The sequence below is a fragment of the Oncorhynchus clarkii genome, chromosome 28 (genome assembly GCF_045791955.1).
Source record: "Oncorhynchus clarkii lewisi isolate Uvic-CL-2024 chromosome 28, UVic_Ocla_1.0, whole genome shotgun sequence".
NCBI lineage: Eukaryota > Metazoa > Chordata > Actinopteri > Salmoniformes > Salmonidae > Oncorhynchus > Oncorhynchus clarkii.
The window spans coordinates 1800569-1824673 of record NC_092174.1 but is presented as its reverse complement, the minus strand read 5'-3'; the positions used below and the strand labels follow the sequence as shown (position 1 = coordinate 1824673).

General features: G+C 40.8%; 1 protein-coding gene across 1 annotated transcript in view; it reads right to left on the bottom strand.

The window, feature by feature from the left end:
- LOC139386870 (potassium voltage-gated channel, KQT-like subfamily, member 3) overlaps window positions 1-23200 on the bottom strand; it is a 133487-nt gene extending 110287 nt beyond the window's left edge. The window contains exons 1-2 of the mRNA XM_071132730.1: window positions 22994-23200; window positions 22074-22439 (exon numbers count right to left, since the gene is read on the bottom strand). Coding sequence (XP_070988831.1) covers window positions 22074-22378 — 305 coding nt within the window. The 5' untranslated portion in view covers window positions 22379-22439; window positions 22994-23200. The remainder of the gene's footprint in view (window positions 1-22073; window positions 22440-22993) is intronic.
- Window positions 23201-24105: the final 905 nt, after the last annotated feature.

The following is a 24105-nucleotide window of genomic DNA, read 5'->3' as shown; positions in this document are numbered from 1 at the left end:
GAAATGCTTAGAGGTTGACCGATTATGATTTTTCACCACCAATATCGGTTATTGGAGGACAAAAAAAGCTGATACCGATTAATTGGACGATTTGTATATATATTTGTAATAATGACAATTACAACAATACTGAATGAACAATGAATTTTAACTTAATATAATACATGAATAAAATCAATTTAGTCTCAAATAAATAATGAAACATGTTCAATTTGGTTTAAATAATGCAAAAACACAGTGTTGGAGAAGAAAGTAAAAGTGCAATATGTGCCATGTAACAAAGCTAAAGTTTAAGCTCCTTGCTCAGAACATGAAAACATATGAAAGCTGGTGGTTCAATATTCCCAGTTAAGAAGTTTTAGGTTGTAGTTATTATAGGAATTATGCCGTGTCGACTATTTTTCTCTATACCATTTGTATTTCATATACCTTTGACTATTGGATGTTCTTATATGCACTATAGTATTGCCAGACTAATCTCAGGAGTTGATAGGCTTGAAGTCATAATCAGGGCTGTGCATCAAGCATTGCTAAGAGCTGCTGGCAAACGCAGGAAAGTGCTGTTTGAATGAATGCGTACGAGCCTGCTGCTGCCTACCACCGCCGAGACTGCTCTATCAAATCATAGACTTTTTTTTTTTTTTTTTTACAACTTATTAAAGAGTACAGTCAATGTGCATTCTCCATTCTTCAATGTGCCTGATTTGCCAATGGTTTATGAAATGAACACGCCTTTATGACAGCTTTATTTAGCCTTTTTATATAGGTGGAGTCAAGTCAAGTGTTAAAACTTCTTATGGCTGAGGGAAGTATTGAGTAGCTTGGATGAATAAGGTGCCCAGAGTAAACTGCCTGCTACTCAGTCCCAGTTGCTAATATATGCATACTATTTGGATATTTGGATAGAAAACACTGAAGTTTCTAAAACTGTTTGAATGATGTATGTAAGTATAACAGAACTCATATGGCAGGCAAAAACCTGAGAAAAAATCCAACCAGGAAGGGGGAAATCTGAGGTTGGTCATTTTTCAACTCATTCCCTATTGAAGATACAGTGGGACATTGGTCATGTTGCACTTCCAAAGGCTTCCACTAGATGTCAACAGCCTTTAGAACCTTGTTTGATGCTTCTACTGTGAAGTGGGGGTGAATGAGAGGGGAATGAGCCAGAGGTCTGCCAGAATGCCTTGAGCTCGTGACGCTCGTTCACGTGAGAGCGAGCTCTGTTCCATTGCAATTCTACAGACAAAGAAATTCTCCGGGTTGGAACATTATTGAAGATTTATGTTGAAAACATCCTAAAGATTGATTCTATACTTCGTTTGACATGTTTCTACGGACTGTAATGGAACTTTTTGACTTTTTGTCTGCTCCTAGTGAACGCGCTTCACAAGTTTGGATTTGTTTACCAAACGCGCTAACAAAAGGAGCTATTTGGACATAAATGATGGACATTATCGAACAAAACAAACATTTATTGTTGAACTGGGATTCCTGGGAGTGCATTCTGATGAAGATCATCAAAGGCAAGTGAATATTTATAATGTTATTTCTGACTTCTGTTGACTGCACAACACGGAGGATATCTTTTTGGCTTGTTTGGGCTCTGAGCGCCGTACTCAGATTATTGCATGGTTTGCTTTTTCCGTAAAGCTTTTTTGAAATCTGACACAGCGGTTGCATTAAGGAAAAGTGTATCTAAAGTTCCATGTGTAACACTTGTATTTTCATCAACATTTATGATTAATATTTCTGTAAATTGATGTGGCTCTCTGCAAAATCACTGGATGTTTTTGGAACTACTGAACATAACGCGCCAATATATACTGAGATTTTTAGATATCAATATGAACTTTATCGAACAAAACATACATGTATTGTGTAACATTAAGTCCTATGAGTGTCATCTGATGAAGATCAAAGGTTAGTGATTCATTCTCTCTCTATTTCAGATTTTTGTGACTCCTCTCTTTGGCTGGAAAAATGGCTCTGTTTTTCTGTGACTTGGCTCTGACCTAACATAATCGTTTGTGGTGCTTTCGTCGTAAAGCCTATTTGAAATTGGACACTGTGGTGGGATTAACAAGAAGTGGATCTTTAAAATGGTGTGAAATACTTATATGTTTGAGGAATTTTAATTATAGGATTTCTGTTTTGAATTTGGCGCCCTGCACTTTCACTGGCTGTTGTCATTATCGATCCCGGTAGCGGGATCTGAGCCCTAAGAAGTTTTAACTAATTATACAGAGAAGCAGCAAAACGGTTTTACGACCACGGAAATCCCTCTGTGATTAAATTGAAGTGTTGACATAATGAATGGCTTGGTGAAGCGATTCATTGCTCCAGCCCAATTATAAAGCCATGGAAGGGTATGGTGGAAACTTGTTTCTGCCAACAGAAAAAGTGTATTGTCAGAGTGCCAGGAGGATGGGGCAAAGATCCCTACTTATGCAAGACAAAACTGCTGAAGCATAACGGAACTGCTCTGTCTCCCTCTCCCTTTCGTTTTCAATCTCTAGCTCTTTCTCTGCCTCTCCCTCTGTCTTTCTCTCTGACAGTCAATTGTTTTATTGTTGATTGTCAAAGATTCTTATTTTAAAAAATATACAGCGCCTTTATCTTTTCTACATATTTTATATCTGGTTTTAGTCATTTAAGTTTACACTGACAATGGTTTACCATTATGAAAAAGTATTTCCAAAAATAAATAAATATCACATTTCTTGGAGTGGCTGCAATGATTTAGCAGCCCACTGCTAAATGAATAAAGGGGAAACACTGTAGCTAGCACATTGAGTCAGTTTAAAGGGATACTACAAGATTTCGGAATTTAGTTATGAGTCATGCATGCTCGTAATATGCTAACAAAGCATCTGCCAGACGTTATGTCAAGTGTCACCCAATTGTCCTTTGTGTCTACATCCTCCACGACCCTGACACTGGGAGTTACATTAGTGGAGCACAGCCACTGACCTATCAGTTATCTAAATGTGTTGCTGTGCCCAAGGCCATGGAGAGTGGTTTCCACTTACACTGGCCAGATCTCCTTTCCTCTCTCTGGGTGTAAGAGAATCCTAGTCAGGGTGCTCCCCCTCAAGCCTGCTACTATATTGATCTCAGTCTCCTTTAAGAGGGCTGCGGGAGACAAGATTGGAGGAGGAAGGAGAATACCAAACTGCACCTGTACATAGTCCACGTGTAATTAGCCCATCCAACTACCTCATCCCCATATTGTTATCTATTTTATTTATTTGCTCCTTTGCACCCTCATCTTCTGCACATCTATCACTCCAGTGTTTAATTATTAATTATTTCGCCACTATGGCCTATTTATTGCCTTACCTCCGTTATCCTACCTTATTTGCACACACTATATATAGACTTTTTCTATTGTATTATTGACTGTATGTTTGTTTATTCCATGTGTAACTCTGTGTTGTTGTTTGTGTTGCACAGCTTTGCTTTATCTTGGCCAGGTCGCAATTGTAAATGAGAACTTGTTCTCAACTAGCTTACCTGGTTAAATAAAGGTGAAATAAAAAATAAATAAAAAATACACTTCGAAATGGCGAGATCAGAGGAAGGATAAAGCAAGAGGTGTGTGTGGCAGGAGATGGGTTGGGGGATGTGGTGTGTGTGTGACTGATTTGGTGAGAGTGTGTTTGTTCTAAATATGAAATTAAGTCCATCTAGGGCTGTTACGGTGACTGCATTACCGCCACAACGGCGGTCACGAGTCATGACGGCAGTCAAATTCCATGTGACTGTTTAGACACAGTAATTAGGCTTCTACAAGCTCTGATACTGCTGCTGGTCATTAGCAGCCTACCCAACTTGCTAACTGCCTGGTACTCAGCACTCTATTGTCCCTCTAAATCACTCTGACATCAATGCAAATGTACTCAAAATTCGATTCAAACACTTCATGAGAGACCATGAGCTCATGTTGCACAACATTTCTATCGGCTATGTAATTCCGTGAGAAAACAGAGTTTTGATGGCATCTATTAAAAAGAGCAGGATCGCGTCGGCTAGGCCTACTATATGCATTTCTTAAGTTTCCTAAAATTAAGCACATTGCTTCTCGTTACAAACAGGAGTATAGCCCACTTGGCTGACATGAATATGAGTCACGGAAAAAGCATCCTCCATTCGTTATTAAGTGGTGAGATGACAGGTATTTTTTTCCCCTGCTGAAAAACATCCCCACAGCATGATGCTGCCACCACCATACTTCACCGTAGGGATGGTGCCAGGTTTCCTCCAGACCAAAGAGTTCAATCTAGATTTCATCAGACCAGAGAATCATGTTTCTCATGGTCTGAGAGTCCTTTAGTTGCCTTTTGGCTAACTCCAAGCGAGCTGTCATGTACCTTTTACTGAGGAATGGCTTCTGTCTGGTCACTCTACCATAAAAGCCTGATTGGTTTAGTGCTTCAGAAATGGTCATCTTTCTGGAAGGTTCTCCCAATCTCCACAGAGAAACACTAGAGCTCTGTCAGAGTGACCATCGGGTTCTTGGTCACCTCCCTGACCATGGGCCTTCTCCCCCGATTACTCAGTTTGTCCGGGCAGCCAACTCTACGAAGAGTCTTGATGGTTCTACATTTCTTCCATTTAAGAATGATGGAGGCCACTGTGTTCTTGGGGACCTTCAAATGCTGCAGAATGTTTTTGGCACCCTTCCCCAGATCTGTGCCTCGACCCAATCCTGTCTCGGGGCTCTATGGACAATTCCTTCGACCTCATGGCTTGGTTTTTGCTCTGACATGCACTGTCAACTGTGGGACCTTATATAGACAGATGTGTGCCTTTCAATCAATTGAATTGACCACAGGTGGACTCCAATCAAGTTGTAGAAACATCTTATGTATGATCAATGGAAACAGGGATGCACCTGAGCTCAATTTCGAGTCTTGTAGCAAAAGGGTCTGAATACTTGTGTAAATAAGATATTTCTGTTTGTATTTTTAATACATTTACAGAAATTTCTAACTTGTTTTCACTTTGTCATTATGGGGTATTGTGTGTAGATTGATCAGGATTTAAAAAATTAGTAAATCCATTTTAGAAAAAGTCTAAATGTAACAAAATGTGGAAAAAGTCAAGGGGTCATAATACTTTCTGAATGCACTGTATGTTTTGATTTCTAAGACATTCTAAGGTTTGTATCATTCACAACTAAAGTTGCCAAATAACTCAAAATCTAGGGTATAGGACCCGTTTCAAATTATCACTTTTACGGTGATAGCCACCTCATATGCGCTCACTCTCGCTCCGGAATGGGAAAAATATCCATTCTATTTTATTCAGCTAAGTTCAATTATATTATTCTTACTTTAAATCATGTAAAATAATGGCAAAAGACTTAAGCATATCTTGTCTGCTAAATTAACAAGCCTACAGCCTATGGTATGGCACATAGCCAGATAACATACAGTAGGCCAACTCATATTCTGTTCTTCTGAAAAACATTTTCTTCATATCATGTTCATTTAGACCTGCCTAAAATAAAATATGTATGACATTAACAGTCTGACAAAATGTCATGACCACCACAGTCCATTGTATGTGGAGTGGTACTGGGGAGTTGTCAGAGTCAAAGATAGTGTCTGTGTGTTTGGTCATGTCTTTTGCGATGTGGTAATGCTTCACATAGGATACCAAACTGGATGTTATTTTGTGGTAAAGCTCAGTGTAGTATTTCTGGTAAATGTATTATATACAGTATAATATACAGGATATTATAGTATCATTCTATAATTTTCAAAATGTTGTAGTTATTCATAGTAATAATAACCTGAGTGGCTGTTGTATTCTGTGTCCAGTGGGTGACTTCATAATATTTTTATGCATTCAATTTATGGGTTGATACAGCTGGGTTCAAATAGTATTTGTATTCTTTCAAATTCTTTCAAATAGCGTTTGATTGACCCTGCCTTGAGTGCCCGGCGTTTGCACTTTTGGGACTATTCCATTGGTTCCATTGCGCCAGGTAAATTCAAGCTATTTGAACCCAGATCGGATGGTGAGTGGTGGTGTATGATTGTCCATTGACTGTGCTGCGATATTGAACAGTGACGGTGAATGGCCTTTCTTCCATTATGGTATCTGGTCTCTGAACACAGTGTGTAGTCAACACAAGCGCTGTAATTGTCCGACTGAGTTTCCACGTTTCCGTATCGGAAAAAAAAATAAGTCACAAGATGTCCGTTGGCGTGTCGTGGAGCCATATGTGCACCTGACCTCCTTAATTACCTCCGAATATGCCACACAAATAAATCTCACAAAGACAGAGCCTGAGTCCACCATGGCTGTTACATAGACGACGGTTCCCCCCTAGGGGTTTGTCTGTTACAGAGCAGTCGATCTGAGGAATGAGAAAGAACCCTGTGTGGATATGGAATAGGGTGTCGAACTCATTCCATGGAGGGCCTAGTGTCTGCTGGTTTTAGTTTTTTCCATTCAAATAAGAAATTAGACAACCAGGTGAGTGGAGTTCCTTACTAATTAGTGACCTTAATTCATCAATCAAATACAAGGGAGGAGCGAAAACCTGCAGACACTCTGACCTCCATGGAATGAGTTTGACACGTGCCCTTCAAAGTGCACTACTACTAGTGGGCCCTGGTCAAAAGTAGAGCTCTATGAAGGGAATAGGTTACCATTTGAGACGCAACCACATCTCTGTCTGAACACAATACACTCCGTCTTTGTAGCAAGTCTAAAGCACAATGCACTTCATTCCAGCACAGCTGCCCAGACCAACCGTAGTGAAACAACTGGTACCTGAGTAGTTAATGTTTTCTGTGCACGACTTGACATAATTCAATTGGATGGCATCATCATCCTTAAGCCCTGAAGTAAGGTCCCTGATGGGGGAGGTTGGGGCAGGGTTGGAGAACTTGTGTGCCATGCACATTATGCTCGTCTAGGCCTGGGAAAGCATAGCAGAATGTGTCTCTTAGAGCAGTGGAGGGGGAATGGAAGGATGGAGGAGGGGGGGGGGGGGGAACAGATGAGTGCTGATAGAGCTGGACAATCGGATTTGTTCTGGCGTTTGGGATAATGGTGCTTGACACCAGACAACAGAGTACGAAGTTAAGAGCATGTCTTAAAAAGACAACCACTCACCATGACCAACATCAGTAAGCCAATAACAGCTCTGTTTGTCTTTGGGATGCCCCGCCCACACATCTTCAATCGAATAGGAGCTTTGTCCGCTGACTTGTTTGTCTGATACCAAACTCGAAGTCCTCCTGAACGGAAATAGAACCGGGAAAGAAAGTGATCTCTAGTGTTCTGAAAGAGTTTTTTTCAAATCTTGACAACCGGTCAATAATCTTCTTTCTTGTTCCAAAAATATTCCTAATGTCCAATTTATCGTTCAGTGAAGTTATGTTGCTAGTAATAACCTAAACACATTCCAACTCACGTCTTGTCATGAAGCTCAGCGCTTCAAGCTAAGCCCCCCGACATGTCCACCCCTCCCTCTAGGTCGCTCCCCAACTGGGCATTTCAGTCACATCTCGCGCTTCATCTGTCCATCAAACGTGTAAAACAAAAACTAGCTTACCCATTCCATAGCAAGCTGCTTCAAATGTGCTAATTGGTGGAGTAAATTCAAATGTAAAACCTATGCTGATTTCACAGGTAAAACATTTTTTGAAAAAGGAACTATGAACTGTTCATGTCGTAACACTGGAAGTGAACGGAAAAACATAAAATAAGGGCTGGAACGACTGGAAAAATAATGTCATGGTTCCAGCCCCTGGAAAGAATCAAATGTGCCCACTCCGAGACGGATCAAATATAAAAAATAACGACTGACTTTCCATACCGTTGGGGCACAGCTTGCTGTGTACCACATTGGTCTGTGCATCAGCCAGTCTGCCAATCAGTGAGCTCTGTGGCTCAGTCGGCCAATAGTTCTTTAGCAGATACTCTTATCCAGTGCAATCATCTTAAGATGGCTAGGTGAGATACAACCACAACCACATATCACAGACAAATATACAGCATACGAACATTCCATTCCAGCCAAACAATGGATATATAGTGTTTTGCAAAAATAATTACATGAATTTACAATCTGAGAACAAATAATATTTTTACACACATATGAAGGTACCCATAAGCAATAATTTCTGATGAAAAAACAGATTTCAGTGACAAACCGATGTCATGACAATAGTATAAATGAGGTGAATGTACTGATGAGGTGATTGTCTGACTCAGTGTGTGTATATCTGTGAAAGTGATGTGTGTGAATTTGTTGATCTAGAAAACAGTGTCAAGTTTGAAAAGAAAAACAATGTTTTCAAAGGTATAATCCAAGTAAGACATGAATCCTACATATACACAGACATGCCGTGTAACCCTGGTCTTGCATGCAATATGAATAGCACATGTGCCACTGTCACTGTTTTGAAGAAAAAATACATGTCATCCAACGATGGATACATTCATTGTACTGTAAAAAGACTGCAATTAATTGAGTGCTCAATTAATGTACATGCATTTGTGCATACTTGATTTAATTTCCCGTACAGATAAGTTTACCCTCCAGCTACGTATCCAATATACCTGAAATTAGGTAAGGGTATGTGTGATGCAGAAGTAGTGGTATGTTTTATAATCAATAGAAACATGCATTACTCAAAACTACATTAGTTTAGGTGTAAACATAGGAGAGAAACTGGCAATTCAAATCATATCTGAGGAAATATATGAACTCTAAATTCTTTACAGCAGAGAATTAAGGATTTTCTCTTAAAGAACTTGTTAGTCCTTAATTGACTTTTATTCCCAAATTAAGTGTGTATTCACTGCATAAAACCAAGAAATTGTAACATAGTTATTATATAGTGTACAATATTGTGCAAGTACATTGATTAAATGACAGACTTGCCTGTGCTGCTATATAGTTATATGTAATTGCAAGTGCATCTAATGGCTACACAGTGTTCAGCTCTGCAAATAAGAACAACATAAAAGTTCACTCTTCCAAAAGGGTTCTTTGGCTATCCCCATAGGATAAACATTTTCGATTCCAGGTAGAACCCTCAGTGGTAAGTGTTCTACCTGGAACCAAAAAGCGTTCTTTAAATGGTTATCCTATGGCATGGGTGTCAAACTCTGGCCCGTGGGCCAAATTTGGCCCGCGGGGTAATTATATTTGGCCCGCGAGACAATACCAAATTACTACTAGAGCTGGCCCGCCGGTATTATACAGCGCATTCACCACTAATACTACGAATCCCATAATGCTCTGCTGTTTTCGCGCGCCAATCAGGACAGGACCCAGAAACGCTCTCTCCTCTGTGACAGTAGTCATAGCAACATAGACGCTACAACTGTCAGCGAGCTAACCCTTCCCAAAAATGGCGAAAAGAAAGGCAGAAAACAGGAGCTTTCTGGACAAGTGGGAGGCAGAATATCTGTTTACATATGTAAAAGACAAACCTGTTTGTCTTGTTTGTGGAGTCAACGTGGCTGTAAGTAAGGAGTACAACATTAGACGACACTATGAAACGAAACACCATGACAAATACAAGGACCTGGACATGACTCAAAGGAGCCAGAAAGTAGAGGAGATGAAAAGAAGTTTGGTTTCACAACAGAATATGTTTAAAAAAGCCACATCACAAAGCGAGGCTGCTGTAAAGGCTAGTTATATAGTGGCAGCAGAGATCGCAAAATCAGCCCGGCCCTTTAATGAGGGAGAGTTCATGAAAAAGTGCATGATGAAGGTTTGTGACCTCGTATGCCCAGAGAAAAAACAAGCATTTTCAAACGTGAGCCTGAGCAGGAACACAGTAGCTGATCGCACATGTGATCTTGCCACCAATCTGTATGACCAGCTGATGGAAAAGGGAAAAGATTTTGGAAAAAAATCTGTGTTACGGAGGAGCTATTAGGATTCAAATCAATGCATGGCACAACCACAGGAAAGGAAATCTTTGAGGAGGTTTCCAAATGTGTAACTGAAATAAAGCTGCCGTGGGATAAACTCGTTGGATTAACGACAGATGGTGCGCCAGCGATGTGCGGTAAAAAGAGTGGACTGGTGGGCATGGTTCGGGAGAAGATGCGGGAAGAGAACTGTGCAGGTGAGCTAACTGTTTACCACTGCATCATCCATCAGGAAGCACTGTGTGCCAAAGCCCTAAAGATGGAACATGTTATGACCACAGTAACACAGGTAGTTAACTTTATAAGAGCCAAAGGTCTAAATCACCGCCAGTTTAAATCTTTTCTGGAGGAGTGTGGTTCGGAATACGCAGACGTGCCGTATCACACAGAGGTGAGATGGCTAAGCAGAGGAAAAGTACTGAACAGATGTTTCGAGCTGCGTGAGGAAATATGTCAATTCCTGGAAACCAAAGGGAAGGATACAGCAGAGCTCCGGGAGCAAAAGTTCCTGTGTGAGCTGGCCTTTCTCTGTGACATCTCGAGCCATCTCGATGCGCTGAACCTGCAGCTTCAGAGGCGGGGGCGCATCATCACAGACATGTACGCTGCAGTGAGGGCCTTCAAAACTAAACTGTGCCTGTGGGAGAATCAGATGCTGCAAGGAAACCCTTGCCATTTTCCCTGCTGCCAATCCATAAAAGCGCAGATCTCTACCGCCGTGTTCCCATGCGCACAGTTTGCTGAAAAACTCAGTGTTCTCGCCGCTGAGTTTAGCCGGCGATTTGCCGACTTCGATGCCCAGAAATGCAAGTTTGAACTGCTTAGTAATCCCTTCGCAGTTGATGTGGAAAATGCACCAACCAACATCCAAATGGAGCTGATTGAACTCCAGTGCAACGACACGCTGAAGTCAAAGTATGATGCTGTGGGCGCCGCACAGTTTCCACGGTTCATCCCTGACACAATGCCTCAGCTCCGCACCCAAGCTGCTCAGATGCTCTCCATGTTCGGCAGCACTTATCTATGCGAGCAACTTTTCTCCTCGATGAAGATGACCAAAACAACTCACAGGAGACGTCGGACTGATGAACATCTTCGCTCGATACTGAGGATTTCTTCAGCTCAGAGCTTGAGCCCAGACATTGATGAACTAGCATCCAAGAAGAGATGCCAGGTATCTGGCTTGGGCACATCAGATTAGACCAGTGTGCAATAATTAACGTTTTCTTTATGCACTTTTTCTTGCTACAAGGCATGGGCTTGAATGGTTGGTTGATTTATTATCATTTTATTTGTAAAATTATTAGCCAGTGGAAAAAGTTTATTTTGGTATTTAAAATCAGAAGGCTGCAAATAGAAAAGAGGCATAAATTTTTTATTTACATTTTATTTATTTAATAAATGAATGCCATTGATGTGTTTTTTCATTTGAAATTCGATTTTGCATGTCTCCACTATTAAATTATATATTGTATGGTAATAAGCGATGCTTGTTCCATATTCAATGTTAAAGCAAAACTTGTTTGGGTCCATATTAAAAGGTTAATTTGTTCAATGTTGGCCCGTGACTTTGTTCAGGTTTTACATTTTGGCCCACTGGGTATTTGAGTTTGACACCCCATAGGACCTATGGGAACAGCCAAATAACCTTCTGAGGCTCTAGATAGCACCTTTTTGTTGTAAGAGTGTAATTAATCTTCTGAGCAGTGTGTGATACTATGGTAGTGTTAAAGAGGAACTGACACTGTTTTATTCAAATATGTTCATATAGACTACCTACTCATTCAAGGGTTTTTCTTAATTTTTACTATTTTCTACATTGTTGAATAATAGTGAAGACATAAAAACTATGAAATAACACATATGGAATCATGTAGTAACCAAAAGAATGTTAATCAAAATATATTTTATATTTGAGATTCTTCAAATTGCCACCCTTTGCCTTGATGACAGCTTTGCACACTCTTGGTATTCTCTCAACCAGCTTCATGAGGTAGTCACCTGGAATCCATTTCAATTAACAGGTGTGCCTTGTTAAAAGTTAATTTGTGGAATTTCTTTCCTTCTTAACGCATTTGAACCAATCCGTTGTGTTGTAGTGTGGTTTGTGTGAAACCATAGTGTGGTTTCTAAATGTATATGGCAAGGTAAGAGATTGTGGATGATAAAATGTAACTTACAAAGAGGGAAATACGTAGGAGGACTATCCGTACCAAACTTTAAATTGCATTTCCAGATACTAGCCTTTCGTCCCATCCTAAATTGGTTTAGACATGATTGTCCCCTGGCTGAGTATAGAGAGAAATATGATGTCTCCCATTGCCCTGTACGAGGTGGTCTTCACAGATATATGTCCCCTGGCTGAGTATAGAGAGAAATATGATGTCTCCCATTGCCCTGTACGAGGTGGTCTTCACAGATATATCCTTCTTCACTGATATAAACTATGGTTTTGTCCTATTATTGCACACACAATCTCTATTTGGCGCAAGATTTTTAAACAATGAAACTGGGATGGCATGCTAATACTCCAATATTTGCAATCTGGAGGCGACCTTTTGCATCCCCCCAGTGGTCCAAATGTGGAATCTGTATCGTTGCCGATATCATGGACAGTAATGGTTTGAGAACATTCCAAGATTTGAAAAAAATAAACACATTACCAGGCAACTCCTTTTTTCCTATACTTACAATTTATGTAATCTATGCTGGCCTATGGAGTCTCTTGAGAAACCAAAACTATACCAAACCATCCAATGATGGTATTGATAAATTATCTGGGCTCCCGAAAGGACTGATCTCAGTAATATATAAACTTTTGGAAATGTCATATTCTGAGCTAGCCATTAAAAAAGTATGTTCCACAGATGTAATTGAATCTGAACAACCCTCCAACTGAAACATAATGTGGAGAAACAGGACCGTGGCATCCCGTAATCCAGACCATCAACTAGTAATGTTTTAATTTAGGCCAACTGTTCACTGGGTCACCTAAATCAGGTAGGCACATTCCTTCATATGATGTGGGAGTGCCCAGCAATTAAATGCTTCTGGGACAAAGTGCATGAATGTAAATATCCAATGCATCGCATCTATGTTATTTAACAATTATAGCTCCTTGAATATCTAAATAAATCAGAGACGCTTACTGCATGCAGGAAGCACTGCCACAAAAAAAGATGTTGGCTATTAGATGGCATTCACCTCACTCTCTCACAATTTGCCACTGGTTAAAGTTACTATTAGAAGTTATAACATTCTAATAATAGACAGCGAGAATGAATGGTTCTAGTCAAGAAACAATTGAGGCCTGGACAAATATACTTGACTAAAGAATAATCTCAGCTAAAGCCCAACACGTACAAATACAAACTATAAAAGCCCAAACATACAAACAAAATACAGTTGAAGTCGGAAGTTTACGTACACCTTAGCCAAATACATTAATTCCAGTAAAATTTCCCTGTCTTAGGTCAGTTAGGACCACCACTTTATTTTAAGAATGTGAAAAGTCAGAATAATAGTAGAGAGAATGATTTATTTCAGCTTTTATTTCTTTCATCACATTCCAAGTGGGTCAGAAGTTTACAAACAATCAATTAGTATTTGGTAGCGTTGCCTTTAAATTGTTTAACTTGGGTCAAACATTTCAGGTAGCCTTCTAAAAGCTTCCCACAATAAATTGGGTAAATATTGGCCAATTCCTCCTGACAGAGCTGGTGTAACTGAGTCAGGTTTGTAGGCCTCCTTACTCGCACACACTTTCAGTTCTGCCCACAAATTGTCTATAGGTTTGAGGTCAGTGCTTTGTTATGGCCACTCCAATACCTTGACTTTGTTGTCCTTAAGCCATTTTGCCACAACTTTGTAAGTATGCTTGGGGTCATTGTCCATTTGGAAGACCCATTTGCGACCAAGCTTTAACTTCCTGACTGATGTCTTGAGATGTTGCTTCAATATATCCACATAATTTTCCTGCCTCATGATGCCATCTATATTGTGAAGTGAACCAGTCCCTCCTGCAGCAAAGCATCCCCACAATATGATGCTGCCACCCCCCGTGCTTCACGGTTGTGATGGTGTTCTTCGGCTTGCAAACCTCCCCCTTTTCCTCCAAACATAATGACGGTCATTTTCTGAGGTCTTGGCTGATATCTTTTGAATTTCCCATGATATCAAGCAAAGAAGCACTGAGTTTGAGGATAGGCCTAGAAATACATCCACAGGTACACCTCAAATGGACTCAAATTATGTCAATTAGCCTATGAGAAGCTTCTAAAGCCATGACATCATTTTCTGGAATTTTCCAAGCTGTTTAAAGGCACAGTCAACTTAGTGTATGTAAACTTCTGACCCACTAGAATTGTGATACAGTGAATTTTAAGTGAAATAATCTGTCTGTAAACAATTGTTGGCAAAATGACTTGTAAAGATGTCCTAACCGACTTGCCAAAACTATAGTTTGTTTACAAGAAATTTGTGGAATGGTTGTAAATCGAGTTTTAATGACTCCAACCTAAGTGGATCTTCTGATTTCAACTGTATACACCGAGTGTACAAAACATTATGAACACCTGCTCTTTCCATGACAGATTGACCAGGTGAAAGCTATGCTTCCTTATTGATTTCGCTTGTTAAATCCAATTTACGAGTGAGTTCATGTTTAAGTTTATATTCAGCACCGTCACTGTTTTTACTCAACACTATTACAAAACATAAAACCCACTTGTCCTTACTTTCACTCGTGCTGTAGTGAATGAGCAACCAAGTGTATCGACAGCCCTGCTTTTTTATTATTATTAGCAGCTTGTTGTGTCTATTTTAATAGAGGAATATTTCACTTTCTCTGGTCATGAATTTCTGAACAAGGCAGATGCGGTGCGACTTCACCATCGGGTTGAAGACGGTGTCCTCTCTCTCTGGTCAGCCTCACCGGAGAAAAGGAAGGAGAAGGCCGTGAGAGGCCCATGCTATCTCCCTCCCTCCCTCCCTCCACTGAGACGAATGCGTTGTTCAAAACAACTAGGAAATCGGAAATCTCAGACTTCCGAGCGTTCAAGACAATTGAGAACTGCGAAAAAGAGATCCGACTGGGAAAAATCGTTTTGAATGGTCGTCCAACTCAGTAATAATTTTAGTTCTATGGCTTTCCAACCTGAAGATCACAGACATCATTATTTGGTTAAAGGATTTTTAAGCCTTGAGACATTTGTATGTGCCATTCAGATGGTTAAATGGGCAAGACCAAATATTTAAGTGCCTTGTTTGCCAGGTACACTGGTTTGTGTCAAGAACTGAAACACTGCTGGGTTTTTCATGCTCAACAGTTTCCTGTTGGAGGCGCACTTCTTTTTTGTTAATTTTTTCGTCTTTACATACTATATTTATTGTTACTTTTTGGCTCTGTCGCTTTGTCATTTTTGGGGTAGCGGGGAGAAACTATTTAATCCATTTTAAAATAACTAACGTAACAAAATGTGGAAAACGTCAAGGGGTGTGAATATTTTCCGAATGCACTGTATGTATCGAATCATCTTGAAAGTTAGCTTGCTAATTCCTTGATCCTGCTTTGTAGTACACCCCTCTGTCCTGCACTAAAGACAAGCCTCTGAACACCTCAAATAATCACTACTGTGATCCCTTCCCAACACTAAGTAGTCCTATCATTCCCATTCCCCATAATGTTACTATAAATGTCTTTATTCAAATGTTTTGGTTAAAATGACTGGTCTTTGGTGGTATTTTAACACGCTTTGACGTCTGCGTCTGGTCCGCACCTATACCGTGTGTCTCCCACCCTCCTATTTTCCAAGTCACCAGCCTCCACTGGTATATGTAATTCCATGTGAAGAAGGCATGTAGCTCAAATGTTTACTCTAACTTGCTCTAGCGCACACTTTTTGGGCTCTATGCACTCTCACTTTCGTAAAAATAATAATAGTTTTGAGTCTGAATAATGTTTTGGCCAGTACGCGTCCAGCATCTCCTTTTTTTAAATAAACATCTGTTACATGCCATGATGAAAACCAAGTAAGGAAATGCTCTGCTTGGTAATTGCAGTCTTTCCTTTTCCAGTAAAAGGAAAGACTTCCATATTAGCAAGGCATTATACAGTAATCTCTACTCTGAGAGCATAGGCATTGGGAGCTGTCTGCCAATGAGTGCACCAGTTTGTCTGCATGCCAAGGATCACTATACTGATCCAGGCTAGAACTGCTGATGCACAACGTCTCTCCCTTCCTCTCTCTCCCACCATCTATCTGTATTTGTCCATCCTGTTCCTCTCCCTCTCTCGTTTAAGTGTATGCACCTCTAGTGTCTCGTAACATGAGTCTGTGGAGCAAGAGTGGGTTTCAAATCAAATACAATGGTATTTGTCACATGCTTCTTAAACAACAGAGAAATGCTTACTTACGGGCCCTCCCCAACAACGCCGAGAGAAAAATAGAAAAATATCAACATAAATACACAATGAGTAAAGAACGATAACTTTGCTATATACACACACGAGGTACCAGTACTGAGCCGATATGCAGTGCTGTGAGTTTATTAAGGTAGGTATGTCCATATAGCTAGTAGGGGTAAAGTGACTAGGAAACAGAATAGATAATAAAACAGTAGCAGCAGCGTATGTGATGAGTCAAAAGAGTTAGTGCAAAACGGGTCAATGCAGATATTCCCGGAAGCAGAGCAAACAGTCTATGGCTTGGGTGGCTGGAGTCTGACAATTTTTAGGGCCTTCCTCTGACACCTTCCTGGTATAGAGGTCCTGGGTGGCAGGGAGCTTGGCCCCAGTGACATTCTGGGCCAGACGCACTACCCTCTGTAGCGCTTTACAGGGCACAAAAGAAAATAAACCAAGCATCACACAGTTCTGCTCCCTAAATTCCCTTTTCCGTCTCACTCACTCAATTGCATTCTGTCTTGTCTGCTAGCTTCACACGCACAAGTGCTGTGTGTGTAAAGAAATGAATGCTTAGAAAAAGGTATCTAACTGATGGGATAGGGTTAGGTGAAAGGTTAACAGTGTGGCTAGGGTTAAGAGTAAGGTTTAAAATCTGATTTTAATAAGCAAAATTGTAGAAACAAGCATGGTTTATGACTTTGTGGCTGTGGTAACTAACGTTAGTGACAACCCTACTTTGCGAACTGCTAATGGCATTTAGAATTCGTTAGCCTAGGCTATTAGCCCCCTAAAAATAGACAGTTCCACACTGAAAATATGCAAAAACATTAGTTTGATAAAGACAAAGTGCGTATTTTCATCAGTCATTAAGCCTAGGCCTACTCACCAGACAGATGTCCTGGACATAATTCATCCCATGCAGTGTTCAATGTACAATTGTTCATCCATGTAGAAAATTCCAAGGAAAAAGCATAATAAACTCAATCGAACATCTGTATATCAAAAAGAAGACTTTGTAACACTACAAAATGGTGTCTTTCAACTTGCCAATTTGAGCACCGTTTCAAATAATTACTGAAAACAACTGTTCCAGCCATAGTACTTTGTTCCATTTTATTCTGTTATATTAAATCATGTTTTACACTATAAAATAGGTGTTCACTGTGATAAGGGCTCTGGAAATAAGATTGTCTTGTCTGCTAAACTAACAAAACAAGTATATGCCAATGCACAGCCATTTTTACATTTTAGTCATTTAGCAGACACTCTTATCCAGAAGGCATTGATTTTCATAACAATCCCCCGTGGTAATCGAACCCACAACCCTGGCGTTGCACGCACCATGCTCTACCAACTGAGCAACACAGGACTACTTTATAATATAACCAGTTGATGTTACAGTTCCAATAAATGGCACTTGTTTTTTTTAATTGACTCATTTATTTACTACATGACCCAATATGCATTGAGAACGGGTTTCCACTGCTCCAGAGTCAAATGGCGGCAAGGTTTACACCACTTCATGGTCGAATTGCTGCAAAGAATCCACTACTAAAGGAAACCAATCAGAAGAAAATACTTGCTTGGGCCAAGAAACACGAGCAATGGACATTCGACTGATGGAGCCCAAACTTGAGATTTTTGGTTGCAACCGCAGTGTCTTTGTGAGACGCAGAGTAGGTGAACAGATGATCTCTGCGTGTGTGGTTCTCACTGTGAAGCATGGAGGAGGAGGTGTGATGGTGTGGGGGTGCTTTGCTGGTGACAGTCTGTGATTTATTTAGGTTCAAGGCACACTTAACCAGCATGGTTACCACAGAATTCTGCAGCGATATGCCATCCCATCTGGTTTGCGCTTAGTGTGACTATGATTTGTTTTTCAACAGGACAATAGCCCAACACACTTCCAGTCTGTGTAAGGGCTATTTGACCAAGAAGGAGAGTGATGGAGTGCTACATCAGATGACCTGGCCTCCACAATCACCCAACCTCAACCAAATTGAAGAAACTCAAATATATTTATATTTGTTTAATACTTGTTTAGTTACTACATGATTCCATGTGTTATTTCATAGTTTTGATGTCTTCATTATTATTCAACAATGTGGAAAATTGTAAAAATAAAGAAAAACCCTTAAATTAGTAGGTATGTCCAATTTAGCAATTAGGATTCATCATCTGTAAAGGTTGTGATAAATTAGCCATTGTTTCTCACTTTTAGCATATAGATAAATGCGCACATATTTTTTTTCAGTGCGAGTACTTGAACAGTCAAAAAAGGTCACATGCCTGTCCAGTCTCAGCATTGACTCCTGTCAAAATAAAGGTTAAATCAAATTTTAAAAACACACGTGCGTGAACACACACATACACACTCCTACCAGAATTGCGAAGTGCAAAGACTTCAGTCAATGACCACAAACACACGCTAAATGTACCATAGAGCGCACACACAAACTCTTCTTGACCCTACCACACACACACTCCTGATGCTACCAAATAGGACCCTAACAGATGCAGTCCTGAGCCTAACACAGATATATAAATGTGCCCCTGCAATGGACCACACATATAGTTCTCACCTAGGCACAAACGAGCAGTGCTTGACTTGCACTGGAATAGGTGCAGGTACTGTTTATACTGAGGTGCAGGAGCTCCACAATACTTTTGAGCTAACATTCTATAAGAGGAACAGGAGCTCAAGCAGTAGAAAATTTGAGATGCCGGTACTCCGCTCCAGTGAGCTCCTGCCCAAGTCAAGCACTGCAAATGATCTCCCTCGCCCTCCATTTGGCAAATCTGACCATAATTCTATCCTCCTGATTCCAGATTACAAGAAAAAATGAAAGCAGGAAGCACCAATGACTAGATCAATAAAAAAAGTGGTCAGGACTGTTTTGCTAGCACAGACTGGAATATGTTCCAGGATTCCTCCGATGGCATTGAGGAGTACACCACCTCAGTCATCAGCTTCATCAATAAGTGCATAGACGACATCGCCCCCACAGTGACCGTACGAAGCAATGGATTTCAGGAAATATCTGCACTGAGCTAAAGGCTAGAGCTTCCGCTTTCAAGGAGCGGGATACTAATCCGGACACTTACAAAAAAAATCCTGCTGTGTCCTCAGACGAACCATCAAACAAGCAAAGCGTCAATACAGAATTAAGATCAGATCCTACTAAATTGTCTCTGAGCTTGAAAACTATTTCGGACTACAATGAGAAACCCAGGCGTGAGCTGCCCAGTGACACGAGCCAACCAGATGAGCTAAATGCCTTTTATGCTCGCTTCGAGGCAAGCAACACTGAAGCATGAATGAGAGCACCAGCTGTTCTGGACGACTGCGTGATAACACTCTCAGTAGACGATGTGAGCAAGACCTTTACACAGGTCAACATTCACAAAGCCGCGGGGCCAGACGGATTACCAGGACGTGTTCTCAAAGCATGCGCGGACCAACTGGCAAGTGTCTTCACTGACATTTTCAACCTCTCCCTGACCGAGTCTGTAATACCTACATGTTTCAAGCAGAACACCATAGTCCCTGTGCCCAAGGAAGTAAAGGTAACCTGCCTAAATAATTACCACCCCATAGCACTCACGTCGGTAGCCATGAAGTGCTTTGAAAGGCTGGTCATGGCTCACATCAACAGGTATCTCAGATACCCTAGACCCACTCCAATTTGCATGCCGCCCCAAAAGATTGCGCAATCTCAATCGCACTCCACACTGCCATTTCCCACCTGGACAAAAGGAACACCTGTGAGAATGCTGTTCATAGACTACAGCTCAGCATTCAACACCATAGTGCCCTCATAGCTCATCAATAAGCTAAGGACCCTGGGACTAAACACCTCCCTCTGCACATGGATCCTGGACTTCCTGACGGGCCACCCCCAAGTAGTAAGGGTAGGTAACAACACGTCTGCTACGTTGATCCTCAACGCCAGGTATGGTAACTGCTCGGCATCTGACCGTAAGGCGCTACAGAGGGTAATGCGTTGGGCCCAGTACATCACTGGGGCCAAGCTTCCTGCCATCCAGGACCTCTATACTAGGCGTTGTCAGAGGAAAGCCCCAAAAAATTGTCAGAGACTCCATTCACCCAAGTCAAATATATTTTTTTCTGCTACTGCATGGCAAGCAGTACCAGAGCGCCAAGTCTAGGACCAAAAGGCTCCTTAACAGCTTCTTCTACCCCCAAGCCATAAGACTGCGGAACAATTAATCAAATGGCCACCAGATTATTTACATTGACACCCCCCCCCCCTCCATTTGTTTTTTCCACTGCTGCTACTCGCTGTTTATTATCTATGCATAGCCACTTCACCTACATGTACAAATTACCTAAACTAACCTGTACCCACGCACACCAACTAGGTACCCCCTGTATATAGCGTTGTTATTGTTATTGTGTTACTTTTTTATTATCCTTTACTTTATTTGGTAAATATTTTCTTAACTCTTCTTGAACTGCACTGAGTTACAGCATTAGGCTAAGATCAAGAATGGTCATGAGAGTCAATTCCCTAGACCAGGGAGGGCAACTGGTGGAACCCGGACCCCCTTTTGTAGGCCCACGGACCAATTTCACACAAATTGGGTACTCAGTCTGGGTCTCAACTTACTGTTGAGAGTTAGAATAATAGAATACACAAGGTGCAATTTCAAAAATGTGGTTGTGCATCAGCAGTCACTCAGTTAGCCTATGTCAACTAAATGTTTAGCGGCCAGCTATCTAAAATTGTAGTAAGCATGGTCGAATTACTGACCTATTGATCATCTGTTATCATTTGCCTCCATTTTATTGCAAAATGTGTAGAACTGCATGAAATTAGCTGTAAAACTGCTAATGTTTCTCTCCGCTCCATAGCAACATTTTTAGAATTGCAGCAAACTTGCTTTAAAACAGAAAAACGTTCACTATGCCCCATGTCAAAATGTGCAGAAAATTAACTTAAAAAAAAAAAAATTAAGTATCTCTGCTTTCACGAGGGGGTCCACTAAAATGTTTTGCTAATGGACTGATGTGGATACGCAAACCCACTGCGGCGCCTCATGATGAGTTCCATTTCTTTGTGGCCCCCACCCCATCAAAGTTGCCCATCCCTGCCCTAGACTATTGGTCACCATTTCATTTGAGATCCATTTGCTTTTGGGTTTGGGGCATCCATCCCCTTTAGGTGTTATTTTGTTGTCCTCTGGTGAAACAAACGTCTTTCATTGACTTAAAAACAACCACTTCTCCAATTAATCTAAATTAAAGGATTACCAGACTTAAATACACACAGTTACTCATCTGTGAAGAGAGTTGTGACATGGAAAAACACATGAAAGCAAAACCATACATTTTGCTCAATTACAAAAAGACTGGCTTAAAAAAAATGGTATTAAATTGTGAGCGTTAAGTCTTGGAAATGGTGGACTACTTATACTCAAATTACTTGGGCGAGACTGATAAGTGAGACACTTGAGATGCTCTGAGCATATAATGCTGTCTACCTCCATTTTTATCTTAGGGCAATAATTTTTACATAAACGGTTTGGATATTAAAATTAATAAAATTTACTTGACATTGGATTATTTTCCAAGGTGTGAGCCAGGTGTGCTTTTTTTTATTTCTATCCAGTATTCTGCCAGAGACTTTTCTCAGCAAATGTTTCAAATTGAAATACTGTAGAACAAAGGGAACAAGTTATGTATGTGTGTGAGTAAAACAGACTTCACATAGATATTTTGGTTACTTACACAAACGCGTGGTACAGTAGCGCCCATCCTCTCGGTCTCTCCAGGGCATCATAAATAAGGGTTTGAATTCTTCGCTTCCTGATGTTATTCCGCTTAACGGGTCGCGTGTACCCCAGGGGCGTCTTGGCCAACAGTCCAAAACCTTGCGTGCTCCTTTTGAAATCTTCCCGACCCGGAGCCACCAACAAGAGAGCTCCATCTTTGTCCACCCCAGCCTCTTGGTCCAAGTCCACGGGCAGGGCTGATGACTTTTTGTCCCTCTGCTCCTCTGAACCGTTAGCAACATTTCTGGACCTGATCCCCATGTTCACTCGTGATCCTTGGCGCCTCGCTTATGGAGATCTGGTATGAGCCGCATGTCATGATCTGAGGGGATAAATCAAGATGACTTCAGCAGAGGGTCATTTAAGGAACTGGTCCCCTTCATAAAGGGTGCTCCTCAGTCTGACTGGAGAGAACATAAAGGGTGTGTGTGTGAGATATATATATATATATATATATATATATATATATATATATATATATGGGAGGGGGGGCTATAGCTACTTTGCACACTTGACAATGTATGAGTGAATAGCTCATGCAATTGAATAGCTCAGCTTATTCAATTGGGTGCTGTGTTTGCAGCCAAGGCTATCAATTAGGAAGCGTGCCAGCGTAGGTTATTAATGCCTAGTGATGAAACAATAATGTAGCCAGGAATGGAAACATTCGACCACATTAAGAAGATTCGAGCAACAATTGGCATGTTATTTCATAACCCTTAACAGACTGTCAACAGTTAATAGGCTACACCTTGTATTTCCATCGCTAAAATGTGAAAATAACTGATAGAAAAACATTGGCTCGGCGAGCTCACAACACTGGCTAAATTATCCATGAGGGACGAAACGTCCACAGGGAGTTGACCCGTAGCCTACCCATGCTCCAAAGCCGACTGCTCCCGACAAAGCATGATTTATGTCGCGGCTTCCTCCTTCCAGTCTACACCTGCCGCTCCCGATAAAACCAACGCTGTGATAAGAGGTGGGGTACGGATGAGAAGTCTTGCGTGGAGGAGGAGAAAGGAGTCGATACGGAAATTGAAGCATCAACGACACAAGGTAAAGATTCCTTTTTCTTACAGTGGCAAGAACAAGTTGCCTGGCTACCCAGACGATCTGTTAGGCCACGCCCACGGACGTGGAGCGCGACAGAGCAGCAGTAGAATTTAGTGTGTAGCCAGAACCGACGTCTGTACGTCTTCAACCTGGGCTGCAGCACAGGAGACTTCTGGAGCAGGTGATGCATTGCTGACATCGCATCCCCGACCGCTTTTGCACGTCCGCACAATTATGTAAATATCACATGATTATCAAATTAGATTCGGCACTGCCTATTTATTACTTTTATATTGTGTTAATGGTTCGTGATAAGCAAAGCAAATTGTAATTAGGAATTTTATAGGCTCCTGAAGTAATACAAAAAAATATATATGGACGTCAGTGGGCGCAAATAGGATTTGCAACACCCACTGGGCATACAGTGGTTTTCAAGGTAATCAATGTAGGTGTAATCAACGTGGAAAATACATTGGATTTGAAAAAACGTTTTCTTCTCATTTCAACCAGCAGTGTAACATTGCAATTAGGGTAAATTGTCAATTGAAATACATTGACTACATCTGACTAACAGGTTGTTACATGAATCTAATTTCAACATAATCATCAGAACTATATATACCTTGAAATTGCGATGAGAATTCCACATGGAAACATTAAAGATATTTTTAATCCTATTCATGTATTGGGTGATTGAAATGAAGTGGAATTCTATATTTGATTAGACATTTTATTTGAGGTAGTCTATGCAAATGACTATGGAAGCTGATCAATGTCTAAATGTAGCTCAGCTGAATCAACATAGCCTATTTTCAAAGCTAAGCAGGGCACATAGTCTTGCATGCTGACCAGACCGCACCAACGTGCGCACATTGATTTTGCCCACCCACATCAGACACGATCAGGACATGCAGGTTGAAATATTCATTTCT